The sequence below is a fragment of the Equus asinus genome, chromosome 21 (assembly GCF_041296235.1).
Source record: "Equus asinus isolate D_3611 breed Donkey chromosome 21, EquAss-T2T_v2, whole genome shotgun sequence".
Classification (NCBI taxonomy): Eukaryota; Metazoa; Chordata; class Mammalia; order Perissodactyla; family Equidae; genus Equus; species Equus asinus.
The window spans coordinates 67,519,602-67,540,065 of record NC_091810.1 but is presented as its reverse complement, the minus strand read 5'-3'; the positions used below and the strand labels follow the sequence as shown (position 1 = coordinate 67,540,065).

Here is a 20,464-nt window from a genome sequence, read left to right as displayed (position 1 = left end):
ATCCAATATGACAATCTCTGAATTTTAATTGGGGTGGTTAAATCATTTACATTTAATGTGATTATTGATATTGTTGGGTTTAAGTCTTCCACACTATTATTTGTTTTCTATTTGTTCAATCTGTTCTTTGTTTCCTTTTTCTTCTTTTTGTGCCTTCCTTGGGTTACTTGAATATTTTTTATGATTCCATTTTATCTCCTTTGTTGGCTTACTAGCTATAATTTTTTTATTTGTTATTTTAATGGTTGCTTTACAGTTTCTAGTAAACATTTTTAACTTAACACAGTTGACATTTAAGTAATATTATATCAATTGATGTACAGTATAAGAACTTAATAATATACTTCCATTTCTCTCCTCCCAGCCTTTGTGCTATAGTTGTCATATATTTTAATTCTATATATGCTGTAAACACCACAATATCTTGGGGTTGTTTTTTTCTTTCTTTCTTTCTTTTTTTTTTTTGCTTTACACAATTTTCTTTTAATGAGATTTTGAAAATAAGAAAGCAAGTGTTTTATATTTACCCATGGAGTTAACATTCCCAGTGCTGTTCATTCTTTTATGTAGCACCCAGAGTTCCATTTGGTATCATTTTCCTTCTACCTGAAGCATTTCTTTTAACATTTCTTGTAGTTCAGGTCTGCTTGTGATGAATTCTCTCAGCTTTCATATGTCTGAAAAAGTCTTTATGTCATCTTTGTTTTTGAAAGATATTTCCTCTGAGTACAGAATTCTAGGTTGATGGTTTTATTCTTTCAGTGCTTTAAAAATGTTCCACTGTTACCTAGCCTATTTATTTTCCACTGTCATTCTTACCTTTGTTCCTTTGTACATAATGTGTCTCTTTTCTCCTGGTTGTTTTTACATTTTCCTCTTTATCACTTGTTTTAAGGCATTTGATTAATATGAGCCTTGGTGTAGTTTTCTTCATATTTCTTGTGATTGATTTCATTGAACTCTTTAGATTGATGGATTTATAGTTTTCATCAAATCTGAAGTTTTGACCATCGTTTCTTCAAATATTTTTTCTGTACCCTTCTCTCTTTCGTGCACTCCAATTGTATGTATGTTAGGCTGTGTGAAATTGTTCCATAGCTCACTGAAGCTATATTCATTTTTTTTAAATTTCAGTTTTATTGAGGTATAATTGACATATAAAGCTGTGAGATATTTAAAGTGTACATTATGGTGATTTGGTATTACACATACATTGTGAAAGGATTCCCAAGTACCCCCATCAAGTTAACTAACACATCCATCACCTCACATATTTATCTTTTTAAAAAAAATTATTTTGTTTAGGTCACATTGGTTTCTAACATTGTGTAAATTTCAGGTGTACCTTACACATATTTATCTTATTTGTGTGTGTGTGTGTGAGAACACTTAAGTTCTACTTTCTTAGCAAATTTCAATTATACAATAGATTGTTATCAACTATAGTCACCCTATTGTACATTAGATCCTCAGATCTTGTTCATCTTACACCTGAAAATTTGTACCCTTTTACCAACCTTCCCCTATTTCCCTCACCCCCTTGTCCCTGGCAACCACTTTTCTAATCTCCATTGCTATGAGTTTGACTGTTTTTTTAGATTCCACATATAAGTGATACCATGCAGTATTTGTCTTTCTCTGTCTGGCTTATTTCACTTAGCATAATGCCCTCAAGTTCCAACCATGTTGTCACAAATGGCAAGATTTCCTTCTTTCTCATGGCTGAATAATATTCCATTGTGAGTGTGTGTGCGTGTGTGTGTGTGTGTATCTCACCTCTTCTTTATCTATTCATTTGTTTATGGATACTTAGGTTGTTACCATATCTTTGCTATTGTGAATAACGCTACAATGAACAGGGAGGTGAAACTATCTCTTTGATATATTATTTTCAGATGTATACCCAGAAGTGGGATTTCTGGATTGTATGGCAGTTCTATTTCTAATTTTTTGAGGAATCTCCATACTGTTTTCCATAGTGGCTGCACCAATTTAGTATTTTTCCTTTCTGTATTTCATTTTGTAATTTTTATTGCTATGCCTTCAAGTTCACTAATTTTTTCTTCTGCAGTGTTTAATAGGCCATTAATCTCACTATTTTTCATTTCATACATTGTAGTTTTCACCTCTAAAAGTTCAATTTGGTTCTTTTTTTATATCATCTATGTCTCTACTTGCCATGCTCAATCTTTTGTCCAGCTTCTTGAACATATGGAATATAGTTTTAATAAGTTTATTATTATCTACTAATTCTATCATCTGTGTCATTTTGGGTTGGTTTTGATTGTTTTTTTCTCCTTATTGTGGGTCATATTTTCCTGCTTCTTTGCATGACTGGGATTTTTTATTTGATCCCATAAATTCCCAATTTTTTATTGCTATGTGCTGATGGTTATTTTTATTACTATAAATATAGTTGAGCTTCTTCTGGGGTGTAGTTCAGTTTCAGTTCTTGCTTTTAAGCCTTCTTAGTGAGACTGCAACAGCATTTAGCCCAGGGCTACTTTAGCCCACTACTGAAACAAGACACTTCTGTGTACTCTTCCCAACACTCCATGAATAAAGACATTTCCTACTCAAGATAGTGGGACCAGAACTGTCCCCAGTCAGTATGAACACTGGATATTAATCCCTCTCAGACAGTAGTTCTCAGCTTGGGGCAATTTTGTACCACAGAGGACATTTGGCAATGCCTGGAAACGTTTCTAGTTTTAACAGCTCAGGAGGGGGTTGTTGCTACTGACATCTAGTTGGTAGAAGCTAGGATGCCATTAAACATCCTACAGTGCAGACACAAAATAAAGAATTGTCTGTCCCAAAATGTCAGTACTGCTCAGGTTGAGAAATCCTACTTAATCCTTTTGGGTGATTTTTCTCCCTGTGCTTTGGGGAAAAAAGCATGCATATGCTGATCAGCACTAAGAGTTCAGAACCCTATTCAGTTCTCTGGCATTTCTCTGTGCACCATTCTTTCTGGAACTCTGCCCTGAGAACTGTAGCCATCATGGCCTCCTCCGCCTCACAACTCTGTGTCCTCAACTCAAGGAGACTGCTGGGTTTTGTCTGGGCCCCCAACCCCATGCTGAACTAGATCCTGGAAACTCTCCCAAGTGTTAAGTTGGATCAATCTTAGGGCTTTCCTCATTTATTTCTATTCTTTAACGAATTGCTCTTCTACATTGCTTGATGTTCAATGTCTTGAAAGACATTTTTTGTTACATTTTGTCTGGCTTCTAGTTTTCGAATTTTTTTTTTCCAGGCAGAAAGATAAATTACAACCCTGTTACTGTATCATGTTTTGGAGCAGAAATCCTGCTTTTGACATTTTTGATTCAATTAGAATTAAATCATTGATCTAGATTGGGGTCAAAAGCTAGCTGGCCATAGCTGAAATTTTCTCAAGAAGTGTTTTGGTTGCTTAATTTTTTCAAATAAGTTGCCAATACTGAAAAATTATAGAGTTTTCATATAATCCAAATTTCCAGTTATTCTTGAAATATCTTTTCTGGGTATATCTCAAAACAACTGGAGGGTATTTAGAAGGTCAACCTTTAGCAATCAAGGCTTTTGGTGGGAGGGAGCTGAGAGCTGGGCTGGATATCTTCTTCATTGCCCCCAGTTCCACTCTTCATTCTTCTCCATCCCGTCCTGAGCCCAGGAAACTGACCTCTAACTGCATCAACAGTCTACCTGGTCTGCTGACTTACTGTTGGGTTCAGCCAATCATAGGCATGGCAGGGGATCAGAGGGTGGGAGGAGAGTCTCGTTCCTCTTTGCTGGCTTACTGCAGGTTGGCCAAGTCCTTCTTTGGAAGGCTGCAGCTTTCAGAAAATGGCTTTATCCGTACTGTTCTCTCTCTTGCTTCCAGTGACCTTGCCTAAGTCCATGGGACCAAGATACATAGAGAAAGCAGTGGAATACTTGATGGACATTACTTCCCTGACTACAGAGACTCCAACAGGAACTCTGCTTCCTCAGTACCAGGCTAAGAATGTGACTCACTAGATGTTTCCTAAAACTCCAATGGAAAAGAGGACATGGCAGGACTCTGGAATACTGGCTTTGCCCTGTCCCAGTGAGTTTCTTTTTGCTGAAAGGGAAACAGGAATGAGAGAGAGTTATTCTGAGGCAAAACCCTCCAGGTTAAGATTTATTGTATTCCTAGAGACTCTTCTGTTTACATCCTGTCTTTCAAAAGAATGTTTCATCAATGTGATTAGGATCATCTCCCTTAGTCTACTCTATTCACACAATCTGTTTTGACACCTCTGAGCAGAAAGGTCTCTAAAGTAAATATTAGATACCACCATATCATTTTTTTTCTAGTCATATTTTGCACTCTATGATATCAGCTTAGTGATATTCAGCTCTGGAGCACAAATGTACACTCCCACATACAATGATGTATATGTATTTTTGCACACTAACTCAACTCATGTTTCTCTGAGCTTTTCTGCAACAGCTAAGGGTCTTCTACATATTTAGTGATGAGCACAGTTTAATTAGTTGATTAATTAGATCAAGCATCACCTTTTTAGCACAGGAAAAACTGGAATCCTGGAAGAAGTAAAATGTCAAAGAATTTTCTTGGATTTTCACTTTATAAAATAGACATAAAACTTTCCTGCCAAGATGAAGATGATTAGCAAATACATCGGGTGGAGGACTTAGATTCTGTGGATTCACTACCCCAGAGCTGAGTATAGGCCAAAGTGCAAGGAGAAACGGATGCCACTCCATGATCAGCTTAGATTTTAGGGAAAAATAAAGAAGAAAGATCAATCATTGATCCATTCAGATTCCAAATCTTGTTCATCCCCTGAAGAATAACAGAAACAATAATTAAAACTATGCTTTAGACTTTATTTTCATGACTAAATATTTTACAGGCCTCTGAAATATTTTATGTTTACAGTATAGGGTCCAACCCATGGTACGCTGCAGAACCTATGGACTCCTCAGGGGACATGGCACCCTGTGAGCACTGTGACCCTTGATTTTGCATCTATGTAGTGAGTGGGGTGGACAGAGCTAGAGCAGTCTCTAAGGTGCCTCCCAGCTCTCTAATTCAGTGACTCAGGACTAACGAATGGTTTGAGGACTTATGAAGAAGTCCTATTCAACCGAAGGCCAGGTCCCCAGGCAGTAAAATTGAGACATTGGAAAAAGAAATAGTGACAATCAAAGAAAGATTGCTGTAGCAGGGGGCTGGTCCTGTGGCCCAATGGTTAAGTTGGTGTGCTCCGCTTCCACAGTCCAGGGTTTCACTGGTTCGGATCCTGTGCTCAGACCTAGCACCACTCATCAAGCCATGCTGAGGCTGCGTCCCACATAGCTCAACTAGAAGGACCTACAACTAGAATATTTGACTATGTACTGGGGGGATTTGGGAAGAAGAAGGAAAAAATGATTCACAAGAGATGTTAGCTCAGGGCCAATCTTTAAAAAAAACAAAGTTGCTGCAGCAAATGTTCTGACTGACTGGTGGCCTGTGGCATAGGCCACAATTTGGTGTCTGGGATGGGGAAGGGGACAAGAGCATAGCAATGGCATCTACGTGTTAAAAACTATGCTTGTTATTCTTAGAATTCGCATGATATTTTCAGTCACCAATTCCATCCCAGTTCCAGAAGTTCCGAGCTATGGATTGTGGATAGTAACCTGGCAGTCCCATGGACTCTCCCCTACCTCTTCCCTTCCTCAGATCCTCTCTTCAAACCTTCCTTCCTCTCCAAACTAAGTGGTAAGAAATCACTTCTCTTTACTTGTCATGGAAGAAATCATCACCTCCCCGTAACAACAACCAAATTATTTGATAGCCCTTTTTACCATTTATGATTTCCATGTGGTGCTCCTCCTTATCAATTCTCAAAATATATATATATTTTTTTAAATATTTTTTTTAATTTCTTTTTGAGGAAGATTAGCCCTGAGATAACATCTGCTGGCAATCCTCCTCTTTTTGCTGAGGAAGCCTAGCCCTGAGCTAACATCTGCTGGCAATCCTCCTCTTTTTGCTGAGGAAGCCTGGCCATGAGCTAACATCTGTGCCCATCTTCCTCTGCTTTATATGTGGGACATCTACGACAGCATGGCTTGCCAAGCGATGCCATGTCCGCATCCAGGATCTGAACGGGTGAACCCTGGGCCACTGAAGTGGAACATGCAAACTTCACCACTGTGCCACCAGGCCGGCCCCTCAAAATATATTTTTAAGGGGATTAGGAGATTGATAATTTTCCCTGGGAATAGAAAAGCAAAAAGAAACATACTTTCTGACTTTGTTATGTACCAGTTTACTGTGATTTCTTAGCAATTTGTGTGTAGCAAACTGTTTCAATAAATGTGTATCATCTGCTAAATCTTACCAATTCATGTACTTTGTCCATTTTCTTACTTGGTTTCTATGGCCCATGTTCCTCAGAGGCCCACAGCTGTTTTTCTGTCATGATATGTAAAGAGCAGAGACCTTAGCTTTTTGGTTCACTCTGTTTAACGTCACATTAAAAGTGTCATTGAGAATCGGTCTCTGGAAGAGATATCTGCACCCCCATGTTCATTGCAGCATTATTCACAATAGACAAGACATGAAAACAAGCTAAGTGTCCGCTGATGGATGAATGGATAAATGAAAATTGGCATATATATATATATATATATGGAATATTATTCAGCCATAAAAAAGGAAATCTTGCCATTTGTGACAACATGCATGGACCATGAGGACATTATTTAAGTGAAATAAGTCAGACAGAGAGACAAATACTGTCTGATCTCAATTATTTGTGGAATCTAGAAAAGCTGAACTCATAGAAATAGAGAGTAGAATGGTGGTTGCCAGGGGCTGGAGGGGGAGGGAAAAGGGGAAACGTCTTTCAAAGTGTACAAGATTATAAGGGGTTCAGTTATAAGATGAATAAGTCCTGGGGATCTAATGTACAGCATGATGACTAGAGTTAACAATACTGTATTACACACTTGAAAGTAGGCTCTTAATGAGTAGGTCATAAATGAGTAGGTCATAAATATTCTCACCACACATAAAAAAGTGGTAATTATGTGACATGATGGAAATGTTAACTAACCTTACTGTGGTAATCATTTTGCAATACATACATGTACCAAATCATCAGGTTGTGCACCTTAAACTTACACAATGTTATATGTCAATTATGTCTCAATAAAGCTGGAAAAAAAAATTTTTAAAACCCAAAGTTTCGCTGAGCAAAACGTTCTTATGTATATGCAGTTGATAACAATAGCTGTAGTGAAATTTACCTCCTTTGTCAAACCCTTAATGAAGTAATGGATCCAGTTGACAATCATCAGTGGACAATGGCATGCCTCAAGGAGAGACAATTCACATATCATGAGCCTTCTGGTGGAATATTACCGTCTATGAAGTATTGTTGCTAAAAAATAGACTCTGAATTAGATCGCGTCTTCATATCTAATTACCACTTTGTTGGAAATACAAGGGTCAGAGGATCATGTATTATCATGGGAATGCAATCAGCAAAATCCAGAACCTAGAAAACTAGACAGAATAAACGCTCAGAATTTCTTCAATAAATTGCAGGGAAAAATAAAAGAGGGGAGCAAGAGAAGACCTTTAAATTAAGAGAATTAAGTGGCACATCAACCAGATGTGTGGGATCTTGTTTGGCTCTTGATTCAAACAAACCAATTGTAAAAAACTAACAAACAAGAACAACAAAACCTTATGAGACAATCAGGGAAACACTCCTAGATACTTCATCATATCAGGAAATTATTGTTGACTATGTAGGTGTGATAACGGTATGACAGTTATATATATATTTAATAATCCTTATCTTTTAGGGTTATGTGTGGAAAATATTGTGGATTGAATAACGGATTTCTGAGATTTGTGGTGGAAAGAATGGAGTGGGGATTATAGGATGAAACAAGAGCCAACAGGACTTGGTGATTGTTGTGGCTGGAAGGCAGATATACGGGGGTCCATTGCTTTATACTTTCATGTATGTTTGAAATTTTCTGTAATTATTTTTGAATTAATAAAAATCTTTCATTTATCAATGCATCTGAGTTTACCATCACATAACATGTTATAAAAGGAGTAATGCCTAATAATGCTTGGAGCTACTCAACAGTTTACAAGGCAGTTAAATTTAGGATCTCCTTTCTTCCTTCTGGGTACTACTTGGCTAGGTAGGTGGTGTTCGAATCCCCACTTCACAGATGAGGAAATGAATCTCAAAGAAGCCAGCTGCAATTGCAGTTCGTAAGCGGCGGCCCGGAACTAGAACTTAGCCTTAGAATTCCAAATTCCGGGCTCGTCTCCCCACCCTGAGAAGCTTTAAAAAGGAAGAGTGGGAGTGGGATAAAGAAAAGTCTTGTTTACACAACGCTTTAGGAGCTGACAAAGCAGCGACTTCTGCCGAGAGTTGAAACTCAGCCCTCCTGGGCTGGGAAGAGCCTTACTCGCGCTGGCCACCAGATGGCGAAGGCTGCTCGCGGCCCAGAAGTGAAGCGCGCCCGCAGCCCTGCGCAGAAACTGCGGGAGCCGCGAAGGCCAAGGACAAGGCGCGGGGTCCTCTTTCCCGCCAACAGTGCAGAGAAAGCTGAGTCGAGCCAAAAGTTACTGTGCGAGCCCTGCTGCCTCCAGAAGAGATTACAGAAGGAAATTTAGGGCTGTATAAGGAGACGGGGGAAAATTAAAGTAGGAAGTGCACGCCCTCCTGCCTAAAATAAGCGGTGACCGCGCTTCGGGGCCGTCAGAGATCCATCAGAAGCCGCGGCACTTTGGGGACCATCGCTGAGGGCCTGCATGGTATCCGGCGCAGCTAAATCTTCCGCTAGTGAACTCAATGAGCGTCTTCGGCGACACGCAAAGGATTCCTGGGGCCGATGGAGAAAGGGGAGGAGGGGGAAATGGATCGCCAGGAGTTTTCTTTTAAGTAGTAATAAAGCGAAATTCGGTGGCCACCAAGCTCAGAATCCCTATGATGTTAAAAAAAAAAAAAAAAAAAAAGTGTGCACGAACCGCTGAGCTCACGGGCGGGGGAGGAAATCCAGCCCGCGCCGGGTTTGGGAGGGCAGGAACCCTTGTGAACCCCGAGTGTACGAGCTGGGCCCAGCCGCAGAAGGGGTCCAAGCCCCGATGAAGATAGGCGCAGGTGGACGCATTCCGCGGGTTCGAGCCCAGCCGGGCTGGACCTGCGGAGTTCGCGTACTCGAAAACCTAAACGTGAGGGGTGGAGGCGTGGGGATTTCATGAAAGTGGACTCAATCGGGCTCACCAACAGAGTTTTGCAAATTGCCTTTAAAAAGAACCTCCCGATGATGCCGAAATCTCAGCGAGGTGAAAGCCAGACTTGTGGAGTCGGCATGCTTCAGGGTGGGGGACATCGCCGCGCGGGCGGCAAAGGGGAAGGACGTAGCGTCCAGGCGAGTGGAAAATGAGCAATTTTAATTTTGCCTCTAGTGGAAGCTTAATTTCGATTAAAATCAAGGGAGATGCGGGAGTGTTCTTATTCCGGTGCGTTTCCATGAGATCTGCAGAATTTTTTTTAAAAAAAACTGCATTATTTCCTCCCCCACCCTCCCGCCCTTGGTTCAGAGAGAAGGAAGAGACTGCAGACGAAAGGGAAGACGGTGAGACTGCCTTTACACCTAGGTTTAGGGCTATTCAAAGGTGGCTGGACAGGAAGGCGGCCAGGACCAAAAGCTAATCTGCAGCCCCAACCTCTGCAACTGCGGACTCGGGAGACGCGCTGCGGCAGACTGCAAGCGGGCTCCGAACGCTGGTCCCGCTTCAGAGACAGTTTGGCGCTCTAGTCTGCAGCTTCCTCTCCTCCCCTATTTCTTTTCTGACTCTTCTTGCCTTTCCCAGTGGGCGGCTCCCCATCCCATCCCAGGATAGCTGCCCTACGTCCCGGCAATTCTCAGCTTCAGCACCAAGTAGGACTAATCCCCGGAGCGCGGGGAGCGAACTCGTGCCGGGGCGGGGTCGGGACGGAGGAAGGTCCTGCACCGAGTTCTCCCCAAAGCAGAAAAGACTTCCAGGGGCTATGAGTGGGCTGCATTCCTCGTTTGCTTTTTCTTTTTTTCAACCTGAACAACCAAAAAGTGGCGATGTAAAGAACACGTGTAGAAAACGGCAAATAATAGTATTTCCAAGTCAGAGTCGGGTCCTTTTTGCACTTCTTTTTCCTCTTTCGTTGCGGCTTGTTTGTTTTATTGTGTATTTTGTTTGGGGCAGGAACTGAGGCTTAGCGAGCCCTGGCGAGCCAGCAGATCCCCACGCCGGAGTCTCCACCCTGCGCGGGGAACGCCGCCTGTGCCGGCGCAAACGCGGGGACCCTGGCGGAGAATGTAAACAGACGGGGCGCCGAGCCCTTGATCTTTATTTAAATAGAGGCTTGTTTATCGGGGTCATCCTAGGAGGATTAATTAGATACATCTTTTCACAATTTGGTGTCTGACACTCCATCTTAGGAATGCCTTATCATAAGGTGTTAATTGGGGCCACTCAGCCACTTACGTTTCTATTAAACACTGTGAGGGACTTTTCACAAGTACCAGGTTCTTTTTACTGTACGGTGCAAAAATATACGGAACTCGAAATAGATGGGGCCAGAGTCTGCTTTATCCCGGCAGTAATTAGCATTTTCAGGTTTTCTGCAGGGCAGAATAGGAGAGCACCATTTCGAAATTCCATCGCATCTCTCAGTACGCTATGGTTCCCTTAGGATAGGAGGGGGGCACGCGCTGATCAGGTTAGGGGGTCTACGAACTCCCTGAGTCTGAATAGGTCATCGGCAATAAATATACATAAACCAAATTTCACAGCTTTCTTTTCCAGCTCCGATAAAATTTGGGAGGGCTTTGGCAAAGCGTTTTGAACAGGCGCGGTCGGAGACGCCGGGCTAGAGTCGGAGCCCCCAAGGCCAAGGGCGGCGCGGAAAGAACTCGGGCCCCGAAGGGTGGAGGAAATGGGAAGCCGGGGAAAGGCGAGGTACAAGCTCCTGGCGGCCTTAATTGGGTGCGGAAGGGGAGGAGGTCCCGGCTGATTGCTCGCCTCCCAGCAGCTAATCCTCTTAGCAGCTGCATTTCCGCGCCACGCAGTTAGCAGAATGACCCTCCCAACCAGACCTTTACCCCGGGAGGGTCAGGAGGGGGCTGCAAAGTTTTGCAAGCTAGGCCAGAACCCGTCTGCTGATAAGCCTGGCGGGACGTCTGGCAGGGGGACAAAAGGCCCCCCGCCCCACTCCTTGGTTTAACTCTTGGGCGGGCCCAGGGCTCAGCCAGGGGATGGGGTGGCCTTCGCCCTCCTGGGGAATGAGAGCCAAATAAGCAGAGCTAAACGCACAGCGCACCCCTCGCCGGCCGCTGTTTGCAGAGTGGCGTTGCGCAGGATGACTGGAATCCTCGTTTGTAGGTGTCGCGGTCGCGCCCAGCCCGCACCACAGCCCAGGGACCCGGGCCGAGATGGCTGCCCGCAAAGTGCCCGGGCCGGCAGTTACGGAGGCGGGCAGCCCGCGGCGGACGGGCGCTCCCGAGGGCTCCGCGGAGAAGAAAGCCGCATGTGGGAGCAGAAGCCGAGCTGTGAGCGGCTCGCTCCCCGCCGCGCCCCAGGGACCCGGAACTCGTGGGTGCTCAAAGGGCCTCGGGGGTTCCCGGGGAGCCCACATGGGTCCAGGGATGGGAGGCCCCAGTCAAGCCTAGGAAAAAGCCCAGAGAACGTGGCAGGGCCCGGAGGCCAAGGGCTGGGGGCTTGGATTAACACTGGCGTGGGCAATCTTGCATCTCGGCAATCCCCCTCCCCCACCCCCAATACCCATTGTCCAGACTTCCCGGTGGGGTGAGGAAATAACCCCATTCAACGGCAAGGAAAAAAGAAGATAAACAAAAGCATCTCCACCCCCCTCATGATTACAGTGTCCACTTAGAGATTCTATAGGCTTCCATGGTGCTGGGGGGATTGTCGGGACAGTGTTCATGCTGGAGAAGGGTGGAAGAGGACGCAAAATAAGATCTTTAAAACAAAGATTAAAACCCACAGGACAGAAGACAGAGCTATGCCTGTTCCCTTAATGAACCACATTTATTAAAAATGACTAAGACTGTACATAAAAATCCAAGATCTCTAAAAAGCCTATAGGAGCTGTGGCATCAGGTTTTTAGTTTCTTCACATTACCAAGTTGGGTAGTGGGGTGGGGAAGGAAGAGGATGAAATAGGAGTTTTCCTTAAACACGTTTCAAGTTAGTACAGAGTAGCTGAATACATTCTTAACTATCTAAGAAGTAAACAGAACATTCCCAAATATCACGGGGATGGTGAGAGAAACTGTCCCCATGCCTCTGCAGCTGTTGTCAGGTGATTTGCAAATTCTTTACAAAGCCAAAGCACCAGTTTTACATAATCTCAGACACCTACGTAGACTATTTGTACAATATATTCCACATTATGCTACAGTGTATCTAAACACACCCAACTGTACACTTTAAAATTCTTTTTTTTGGCGACTCCCTCCCTTGCCCTCTCCTGAGTCCTAAGAGGCGCCCAGGCACGCAGCAGAGGCCTAGCAAGTGAGGCAATCCCGAACCAGGGCAAACATGGCTTGTTGCAAAAGCCTAGGAGGAATCAAAGTCAGGCAAAACCAGCACCTTCACAAAAGTTTTTCTTGCCTCCCAGGTCTAATATCTTTTGTCCCTAGCAGAAGGTAACAGCAAAAAGTCCCCTGTTGAAGCTTAAGACCTAGCCCTTCTCTTCCAGAAGGAAAACACCCTACCACTCTGGGCTTCTATTTGCTTACAGATTTACAAATAGAAATTAGAACCAAAGCTTTCTACTCCTTTGATAGGGCTCAGCACACGGTTTTCATGGCCCGATTCTCTGAATGTTTAGTGTCTCCAATAAATAAATCCAGAGCCTTGCATAACCTTCAAATTTTAAAACATTTTAAAGTTCTCCATTAACTTTATTTTAAAAAGAAAAAAAAAATGCTAGGCTTGTTTCAGTTACCTGCAGCAATCAAAAAGCTTTGGCACCTTCTTTTAGAGAATTGCACAAAACGGGACGCATCAAGGTGGAAGGCAAACGTCTTTTTTGGCAACCTAGGCAAAGAAGACAACAAAAAAACACTACCAAGTCCATCTGCCAAAAACTAGCTCATTTTTACGAGCTTAAAATAACTCTTTAGGGAGTTGTGTAAAAAGCATAATAGCCGCCCATGCCTTTTGAGGTGTCTTTACTGTACTCTTCAGCGTTAATGTCCTCACACTTTATAGAGGGGGAGTTCTCATTACTAGAGGTGTTAGGGGACAGTCGCCTTCGCTTACAAGCACTGGTGTACACCCCCGAATCATTGGAATCGAGAGACTTGATGGAAGGGGGTGTCTCTATCCAGGAGGAGCTGATTTCTTCTTTGACTTTCTCTTTGGAGAGTTGATCTTCAGAGAACACAGGGGGGCTTGTTCTGGAGGTCCATGGGAGTCCAGCTGCCATCTTCCTCTGATAAGAACCTCGACCTCCCCACCCGGCCATTGCAGGAAAGGTTGGGTCAGGATAATAGCCCAGGGCATGGGATGTCTGCAGGGGCAAGGACTTAATGCCATATGGGAGCAAGGTGCTGGAAGTATATTCAGACTCATAGGAACCGATGTCTAGTTTGTTGGTCCCAGGTTGCTGGACAGGCGTGACAAGCCACCGCTGGGGAGGGTTGGCCACCTCTTCGCTCTGTTGGGGTGAAAGGAGGCCGTTGGTCTGTGGCACGGTTCTCTCACCATTATAATATCGGGCTTGAGGTAAAGTGTTGACAAAGGGCTCCGGGAAGAAGGACTGAACGCCGTACCGACCTCCAGGGACAATCTGATGGGATCTAGGAGAATCCGTGGGAGATGGAGTTAACCTGTCATTTTCTGAAGCGGTGTACATGCTACAATATAAAGAGAAACACTTAAAAAAAAAAACCCAAATGTTCTCCCCAAACAAACCACCTCGCAGAAATCAAAAAGGCTCCCATACTGGGCTCTGTACTGGGAGCACTGGTCTGTTGGAGCGGAGGGACAGAGGTAGGAGATGCACTGGCCCATTTAGCTGGACTTTTGGCTCGTTGGGAAAAATTTCCCACCACATAAGAAAAAACTTCCTCCCAGACAGTGAGTATTTAAACTATAGAAAATCCACCTTTGCAAGTCCTAGAATTTGAAGAACTCAGGGCAACTCTCCTTTGTCAGTGTGGTGGAAGGAATGCTGGTTGTGGGTGTTAGAAGTCCCAGCTTTAAAAGGCATTTGCAGGGCCTTGCTGTTTGATGTTGTGAAAATTACATGTTCCTAGTTTCAGGTTTTTCTTATGTAAAAAAAAAGAAGGGAGAGTACTAAGACCTGCTCCTGAGAGGATAAAAAAATTGGATCAAATGAAAAGGAAGGTATATAAATGCAGATTATGAAAATTTCAAATCTCCACTCAAACGTTAAAAAAAAAGCTCATTTTTAAGCCCTTAACATTTCTTTAGAAATTAACAAAAGCCTCCTGTGCAAATTCTAAAGTAAGATTAGTCAAGGCAAAAAATATGCAAAAATAGGTAAAAATCCCAAACATGAAAGCTCTTCCTAGAATTTGTTCTCAGAAAAGTGATGATGTATGTCCTGTCCAAAGATGATCGTGTAAGTAGGAACAAAAGCTGCACTTACGAATCATAGTTGTCCCTGAAGCCTTTTGCAAAGGGGTTATGATCAATCTTTAGCTGAGTTATCTAGAGAAGGGAGAAAAATAGTCATTGAGTGCTTTATCTCACTGGACCTAGCTTTAGCGGTCCTTGGGGTGTTTGGGACACTCACATCGGTGTTTTGGTAGGCCGTCACTGCAATGAACTGCGTTTCTGAGAAGGTGAAGGTTTGAGTCTTTGAGGGCTCATTCAAGTCCTCCACGCCATCCTCTGTAACTTCCACAATGTGCAGTCGTGGTTGGTACTTGTGTAAAGACTGTAAGACTATCATCTGGAAATGGTACAGAAGAAGAGTTGCCAAATCTAAAAAGTCTCTTAGAGGCTTCACAAAACTAGATTTTGACAAATTATCTATTTTGGAACGGGACGCCTGCTTGCTCCCCACCAACAGCTATCTTTTTCTCTTGCCATTTTTAAGATCTTATCATTGCCATTTTTGAAGCGTAAAACACAGCTGAGTATGCGTGTTTGACAGATGCTCTTTCCTCTTGGTTTCCTAAGCCCCCAAAAGATTTCAGTATTTCTGTTCCTAAGAGTCAACTCACTATTACTGAAATCCAGTAAGAAAGTGAAAATGAGAAAGGTCAAAAGGAAAAAAGGTTAGAAATAGGCGAGCAAGCAGGTAACAAGTGCGAATATTATAAATATGGTGAAGAGTATGGAAACTCTTTATAAAAGAGATCTATAGCCAGAAGACACCTCCTCCTGTGTCACTCTACCTGCGAGTTGTTGTTATTTGCGCCTTTGTTATTGGTGAGTTTTAATTTCCCAAAGGAAATCTCCTGTCTCATCCAGTGGGAACCAGTATTAGGAGACTCTGGGTGAACATACATTTTGTTACCTAAGAGAAAATGAAACAAAACACAAAACCCAAGCATATAGGGCTGTTTACAAATGGAGGGAGGGGAAGGATGTCTGTTACCTAACGGGCAGGATTTAAGAACTAGACTTAGACAGCACAAGTCTCCCCATCACTAGCTGCTCAAGAAGGCCAGTGGGGACCAACCAGACTCCATTGACATCCCTCCCAGGCCCCCTGTGCTTCCAGCCGTCCTTGGATAAGGCACTCATCTTAATACCACCTCAAAATATAAAAATGGAGCCAACAGGAGATGCCTTTTGAAGGCCAATTTGGGGCCTTCTAAAGCTGGAAGGGCAACATCTGGTGGAAAGTGGTTGGATTTTTATAGATGGACTCAACCTTGAGGAGGGTTTTCTCAAGTGAAGATTAGAATGCCAGGAGCCCGTGCCACCTGGAGAGTTTATAACAATTTGTTTCTCAAGCGGAGAGATTCGAGGGTGGAATAGGGTCACGGTTAAAGTTCTATATATTGGAGGCAAGAAATCTGACTTTGTAATTCTCTCCCTCAATCAACACAAGGAAACTCAAACTAACACCTCTAGACCCCAGATGGGGGGTGGGGAGGAGAAATGCAAGATTTCAACAAGAGTTGTCTGAGTCAAGGATTCGGCTCCCGCTCCTCCCCGCCCGGGCCTCCTCTCTCCTCACCCTGCATGTTATTGTCGGCTTTGCCGCAGGTCACCCACTTGCCCCCCTGGAAGCGCCAGTGGTTGGGGTCCGCCAGCACCACCTCTACGAACACGTTGTAGTGGGCAGTGGGATTGAGTCCGTTTATGTTGAAGCTCAAGAAAGGAAACATTCGCCTGTGCAAGAGAATAGAACCAGAAAAGGCGATTTACATCCGGATGCCTGCGAGCAGGCCTGTACTCGGCCAGGATTGCAGACCCCGGGGTAGGGTCGGAGTTCGACGACATTTAGAAATGTACAGAATGAACAGAATACCAGCAAACAAAGCGGCCCTTCCTACGTAAAATGTTTTTGAATTGACAACTCTTGGGTCTTCTCTTTTTCGAAATAATTTGCCTCAAAGTCAATATTTCCCAAACTCACATGCTTCTGCACCCTCTCCCCACTCAACTTCTCGACCTTTTCGGATGTTCATTAATTTTTCTTCTGGGATGTTAAAAATGACTAATTTTTATACGTACAAGTACATTACGTCGTTCTTGTCAAAAATTTAAAAAATTCTGCTGGTAACGCTAAAAGTCCCCTTTGAGCGCCTCTCTCCCAGAACCCACTGTTAGCAATTGGATGTGTATCAGAACTTTCTCGTATCTCACACACCAGCCAGGCAAACTTGGCTCCAGGGCCTGCCTAACCAACCACCGGGACCAACCCTCGGATGCCAGCGCTCTGGTCCTCAAGCCCATCTCCCGGAGGCGCCCCACGGAGATCCTGGCGCCTAAAACTGCAGGAGCCCATCTACTGCGCTCAGGGGGCCAACTCTTGAGCCTTTCCCCCATATGCGGCTCCTTGCCGGCATGCAGGGGCCAGGGTACTGCCGAGCCGGCGGATCTAGTAAATCCAGCTTTGTGGGCAAGCCTCAATTTCCATTTCCGCCTCTTTCTGGTCAATCCAGATGAGAGTGACCGGAGGGGAGAGGCGGGGAGGGAGGGAGCAACCGTAACTTTTGCACCCCGCACAAACCGCCGGTGCGCGGACAGGGAGAAACACCGAACTGGAGACGCGGCGTCCTAACTTACCGCACGCGGAAAAACCCTCTCCAAGCAAAGTGCAGAGCGAGTGGGCACAGCTCCCTCACCCCCGACTGTCCCCAGGATCACACATTCATTCTTTACCCCCGCGCCCCGGGGCCCCTCCGCGCTGCGCTCACCTTCCCTGTTTCGTAATGATCATCTCGGTTTGGTGGCGGTGGAATTTGAGCCACAGAGGCCGGTTGCACAGATAGACGTGGGCACGGAAGCCGGAACCAGGAACCCCCAAGCCCCCCAATCCTCCGCAAGAACCCGCAGCTGCCGCTCCAGGGTACGGCCCGTAGAGCGGAGCCCCCTGGCTGTACTGATAGGCGCCCGGGCCGCCTCCCCCGCCGCCGCTGCCGCCCGGGCCACTACTCGCGCCGGCTCCCGGGCCGAACTGCGCTCTCCCAGGTGGGCACACAGCCGCGGGGAAGCCGCCGGGGGGCAGCATGGAGCCGTAGGGGTAGCGCGCCCCGTTGGGAGCCGGGTACACAGATCCGTGGGGAGCCCCGGCCGCCGCCTGGTATGGGAAGAGCGAGCAGGGCGCGGCCAGTTCGGAGCCCTGCGGCCCGGGGGACTGGAGGTAGTAGCGCTCCGAGCTCAGGCTGTCCATGGAGTAGCGCGCGGTGGCGGCAGCGGCGGCAGCCGCAGCGGCGGCAGCAGCTGAGGGCAGCTCTTCCTCCCCGCAGGGGGAGCCCTTGCGGCCGTCCGGGGGCCCTGGCTTGGCCACTGCCGCAGCGCTGGCAAAGGCGTCCCCGGCGTCGGCGTCACTGAGCATGGCAGCGGGGGCCCCCGCGCTGGCAGTTGCGGGTTCCCCACTCCCTGCCTCGCACGAGAGGCTGCCGGAGAACTTCTTGGGCGCTTTGTCTAAGTCCAGCCTCTGAGGCGAGGGGGCCGCGGCGGGGTGGTGGCCGGCGCTCCCGCCGCCGCCGCCTCGCGCGCTCTCCAGCGGATAGAAGTGCGCGCCGGGCAGGTTCACTGAGCTCACTAAGAGCTGCTCCCCTAACTGCATGCTTTGCAAAGCGCAGACGGCAGCTGGCTGCTTCCTCTCCTCCCGCGGTCTTATTATAAAGGCAGGATGGGGGAGCCAGCGCCCTCTTCCGAGGGGAAGGTAACTTCCCTTTCCTCCCTTGCCGGGGCTACCCACCTGGCGGCACGAGGGCCGTTAAGGCGCGCACTCGCGCGCCCTGATCCCAGGGTCCTTTCCGAAAGGAAAGCGCACTGAGTTTGAAGGCAGGAGGTGGAAATTGACAGAGAAGCACTCTCCTTTTCCTTCCCGGTCCTTCTTGCCTCTCTGGACCCCTACCCTCCTCCCACACTTACACCCAGGAAAAAGAGGACTTAGATCTCTGTCCCCACCCACCCACCAGCGCTAGCTAGCCTTTCTGCACTTCTCGGCTGCCAAACTATCGGTCAAGTTGACCACTTGGAAATTTGCAGGCTGTCATTGGCTGCTTTATATATGTGCGGCCAGGGAGGGGCTTGGCGGCCCCACAGCCCCAGAACCCTCCTATTGGCTGATGAAGGTGACACTAATTCAATTAGGCATTTACTAATTGGATCAAGTCGCCCGCGACTTTCTTTTCCTTTAGCCTGATTTTTTTTTTTTTTTTTTGGAGACTCTGTCCTGCTGTGAGAATCAGTCCGGGTCTCCGTATTTCTCTGGGGTTTAGGGGAACAGGGTTTGGGGTCTCCGTAGCGGGGTCCACTCTTGGCACAGAAGTCATCTCAGTGCTCCGAGTGGAGGATGCAGAGGCGGGAGCAGGCTTAGAGGTCAGAGGGAGAAAGGCTCTCCAAGGTGATGCCTTACAGGGAGGCACCGGTCCCTGAGGGTAGGAATCTGGGGAGAGTTGGAGAGGGGTCCAAGCGAAGTCTCTTTCCTCATCAGGGGCTGTAACTTCAGGTACATTTTCCTCCCGATGGGAGAGGACTCCCTGGCCTTCAACACACAGGAAACACTTTGTGTCCCGTCTCATCCTTTTACTCAATAGGAAGGGTTTGTGGAGAGGAACCTCGAGCTGAGCTTTTGGGATTCTGGGGAAGGCGAGAGCACACTGCCATCCTTGAGGACCGAAGCCCTCAGCTTATGAATCAGGAGCCCTGGTGGGGTGGGATACTGGGAACACCCTCATCCTCACGCCAACACGCCTTCTTTCAGGAGGCAATCACTTTTACTCCCCACAGTTTAAAATCCATGCAGCTCAGTTTCCCTGAGTCCTGGACCCCACCCCCCCCCCCATCTTCAGTTGGGCCTGACATCGAGAAACAAAGGTTCCCCAGCAGCCGCGCGGTTAAGATTCCCTGCGCCTCTCCTCTGCCGCGCAACACAGAAGGTAGAATAATTAGTGAAATAATCAGTGTGATATTGAATTAAGCCTTTTTGCCCCAGCTGCTTGTTTCTCCCCTGCGTTTCCGCAGACAGTAGAGTCAAGAGTGGCGCCGTCATATTTTATTGTTTTATTATTACGGGGGGGGGGGCATGTTTCGTTGCGGATAAGGAGAAGCCTGAATATTGGCTGTTAATAAGCAATTACAGACGCGGTTTGTAATCGCTCCGGGAGCTCATTTTCCGGCTGAGATGTCGGGACTCTGCTTTCCCAACCGAACGCGATCACACGGGAAACTCTTCGCCCACAGCAGATGAGGCGGCCGCAGGATTTGTTGAGCGCTCACACGCCAGGGCAGACGGCTCGAAGCTTTCCTACCCAGGTTCAAACCACAGCAGCACCAACACCTGCATGTCCGGGTTAGAGAGCGAGGCGGTCTTTAACGCACTCGGACGCTCCAGGGCGTTCACCAGTTTTTTTGCGGTGGTGAAAACCCAGGGCGCGCGAAGGTTTTCAGGGTCAAGGCACAGCCAGGAGAAAGGGAGCAAATTAAGCGAGTGGGCCGGGGCGAGGGCCTCGTGGGTCCTGGGCAGAGCAGCCTGGGGCCAGATCCCTGGAAAGGTGGCCCAGAGTGTGCTCAACCCAGCACTCCTTGCATTCCGTCCCACCAATTTAGTTCGGGTTTGGCACTGCTCTCTGATCACCCCACTGTCCACTTCCCATCTCACCGGCTTTTGTTTTATTTTGACCCCGGAAGTCTTGACGAATTGAAATTTTTAAGTACTTTGACTTCATGATTTTCAAAGTGGAGATTCCGTGAGGGGGACGGGAGGGCAAGGAAAGGAAGGGGTCGCGTGGC

At 46.3% G+C, this 20,464-nt stretch overlaps 1 protein-coding gene across 2 annotated transcripts; it reads right to left on the bottom strand.

Annotated features, from left to right (window-relative positions):
* Positions 1–12,072: 12,072 nt before the first annotated feature.
* On the bottom strand, positions 12,073–18,709 carry EOMES (eomesodermin). Of its 2 annotated transcripts, none has more exons than XM_014840929.3 (6): positions 17,416–18,709; positions 16,230–16,384; positions 15,439–15,560; positions 14,832–14,990; positions 14,685–14,746; positions 12,073–13,926 (listed from the first exon to the last, which is right to left on the bottom strand). In XM_014840929.3, exons 1-6 carry the CDS (start codon positions 18,288–18,290, stop codon positions 13,188–13,190), a joined length of 2,112 nt encoding a protein of 703 aa, XP_014696415.1. In that variant the 5' UTR covers positions 18,291–18,709; the 3' UTR covers positions 12,073–13,187. The 2 variants fall into 2 exon arrangements, with proteins under 2 accessions (XP_014696415.1, XP_014696417.1); XM_014840931.3 differs by having other exon boundaries at positions 12,073–13,869; positions 17,416–18,419.
* Between the last annotated feature and the right edge of the window lie 1,755 nt (positions 18,710–20,464).

Excerpts from the sequence above, each read along its gene's own strand:
- EOMES (XM_014840929.3), bottom strand. The coding sequence starts at position 18,290 with ATGCAGTTAGGGGAGCAGCTCTTAGTGAGCTCAGTGAACCTGCCCGGC. Across the intron at positions 16,385-17,415 it reads ATCATTACGAAACAGGGAAG|GCGAATGTTTCCTTTCTTGA; the intron begins GTGAGCGCAGCG and ends TCTCTTGCACAG. Across the intron at positions 14,747-14,831 it reads CGGCCTACCAAAACACCGAT|ATAACTCAGCTAAAGATTGA; the intron begins GTGAGTGTCCCA and ends TCCCTTCTCTAG.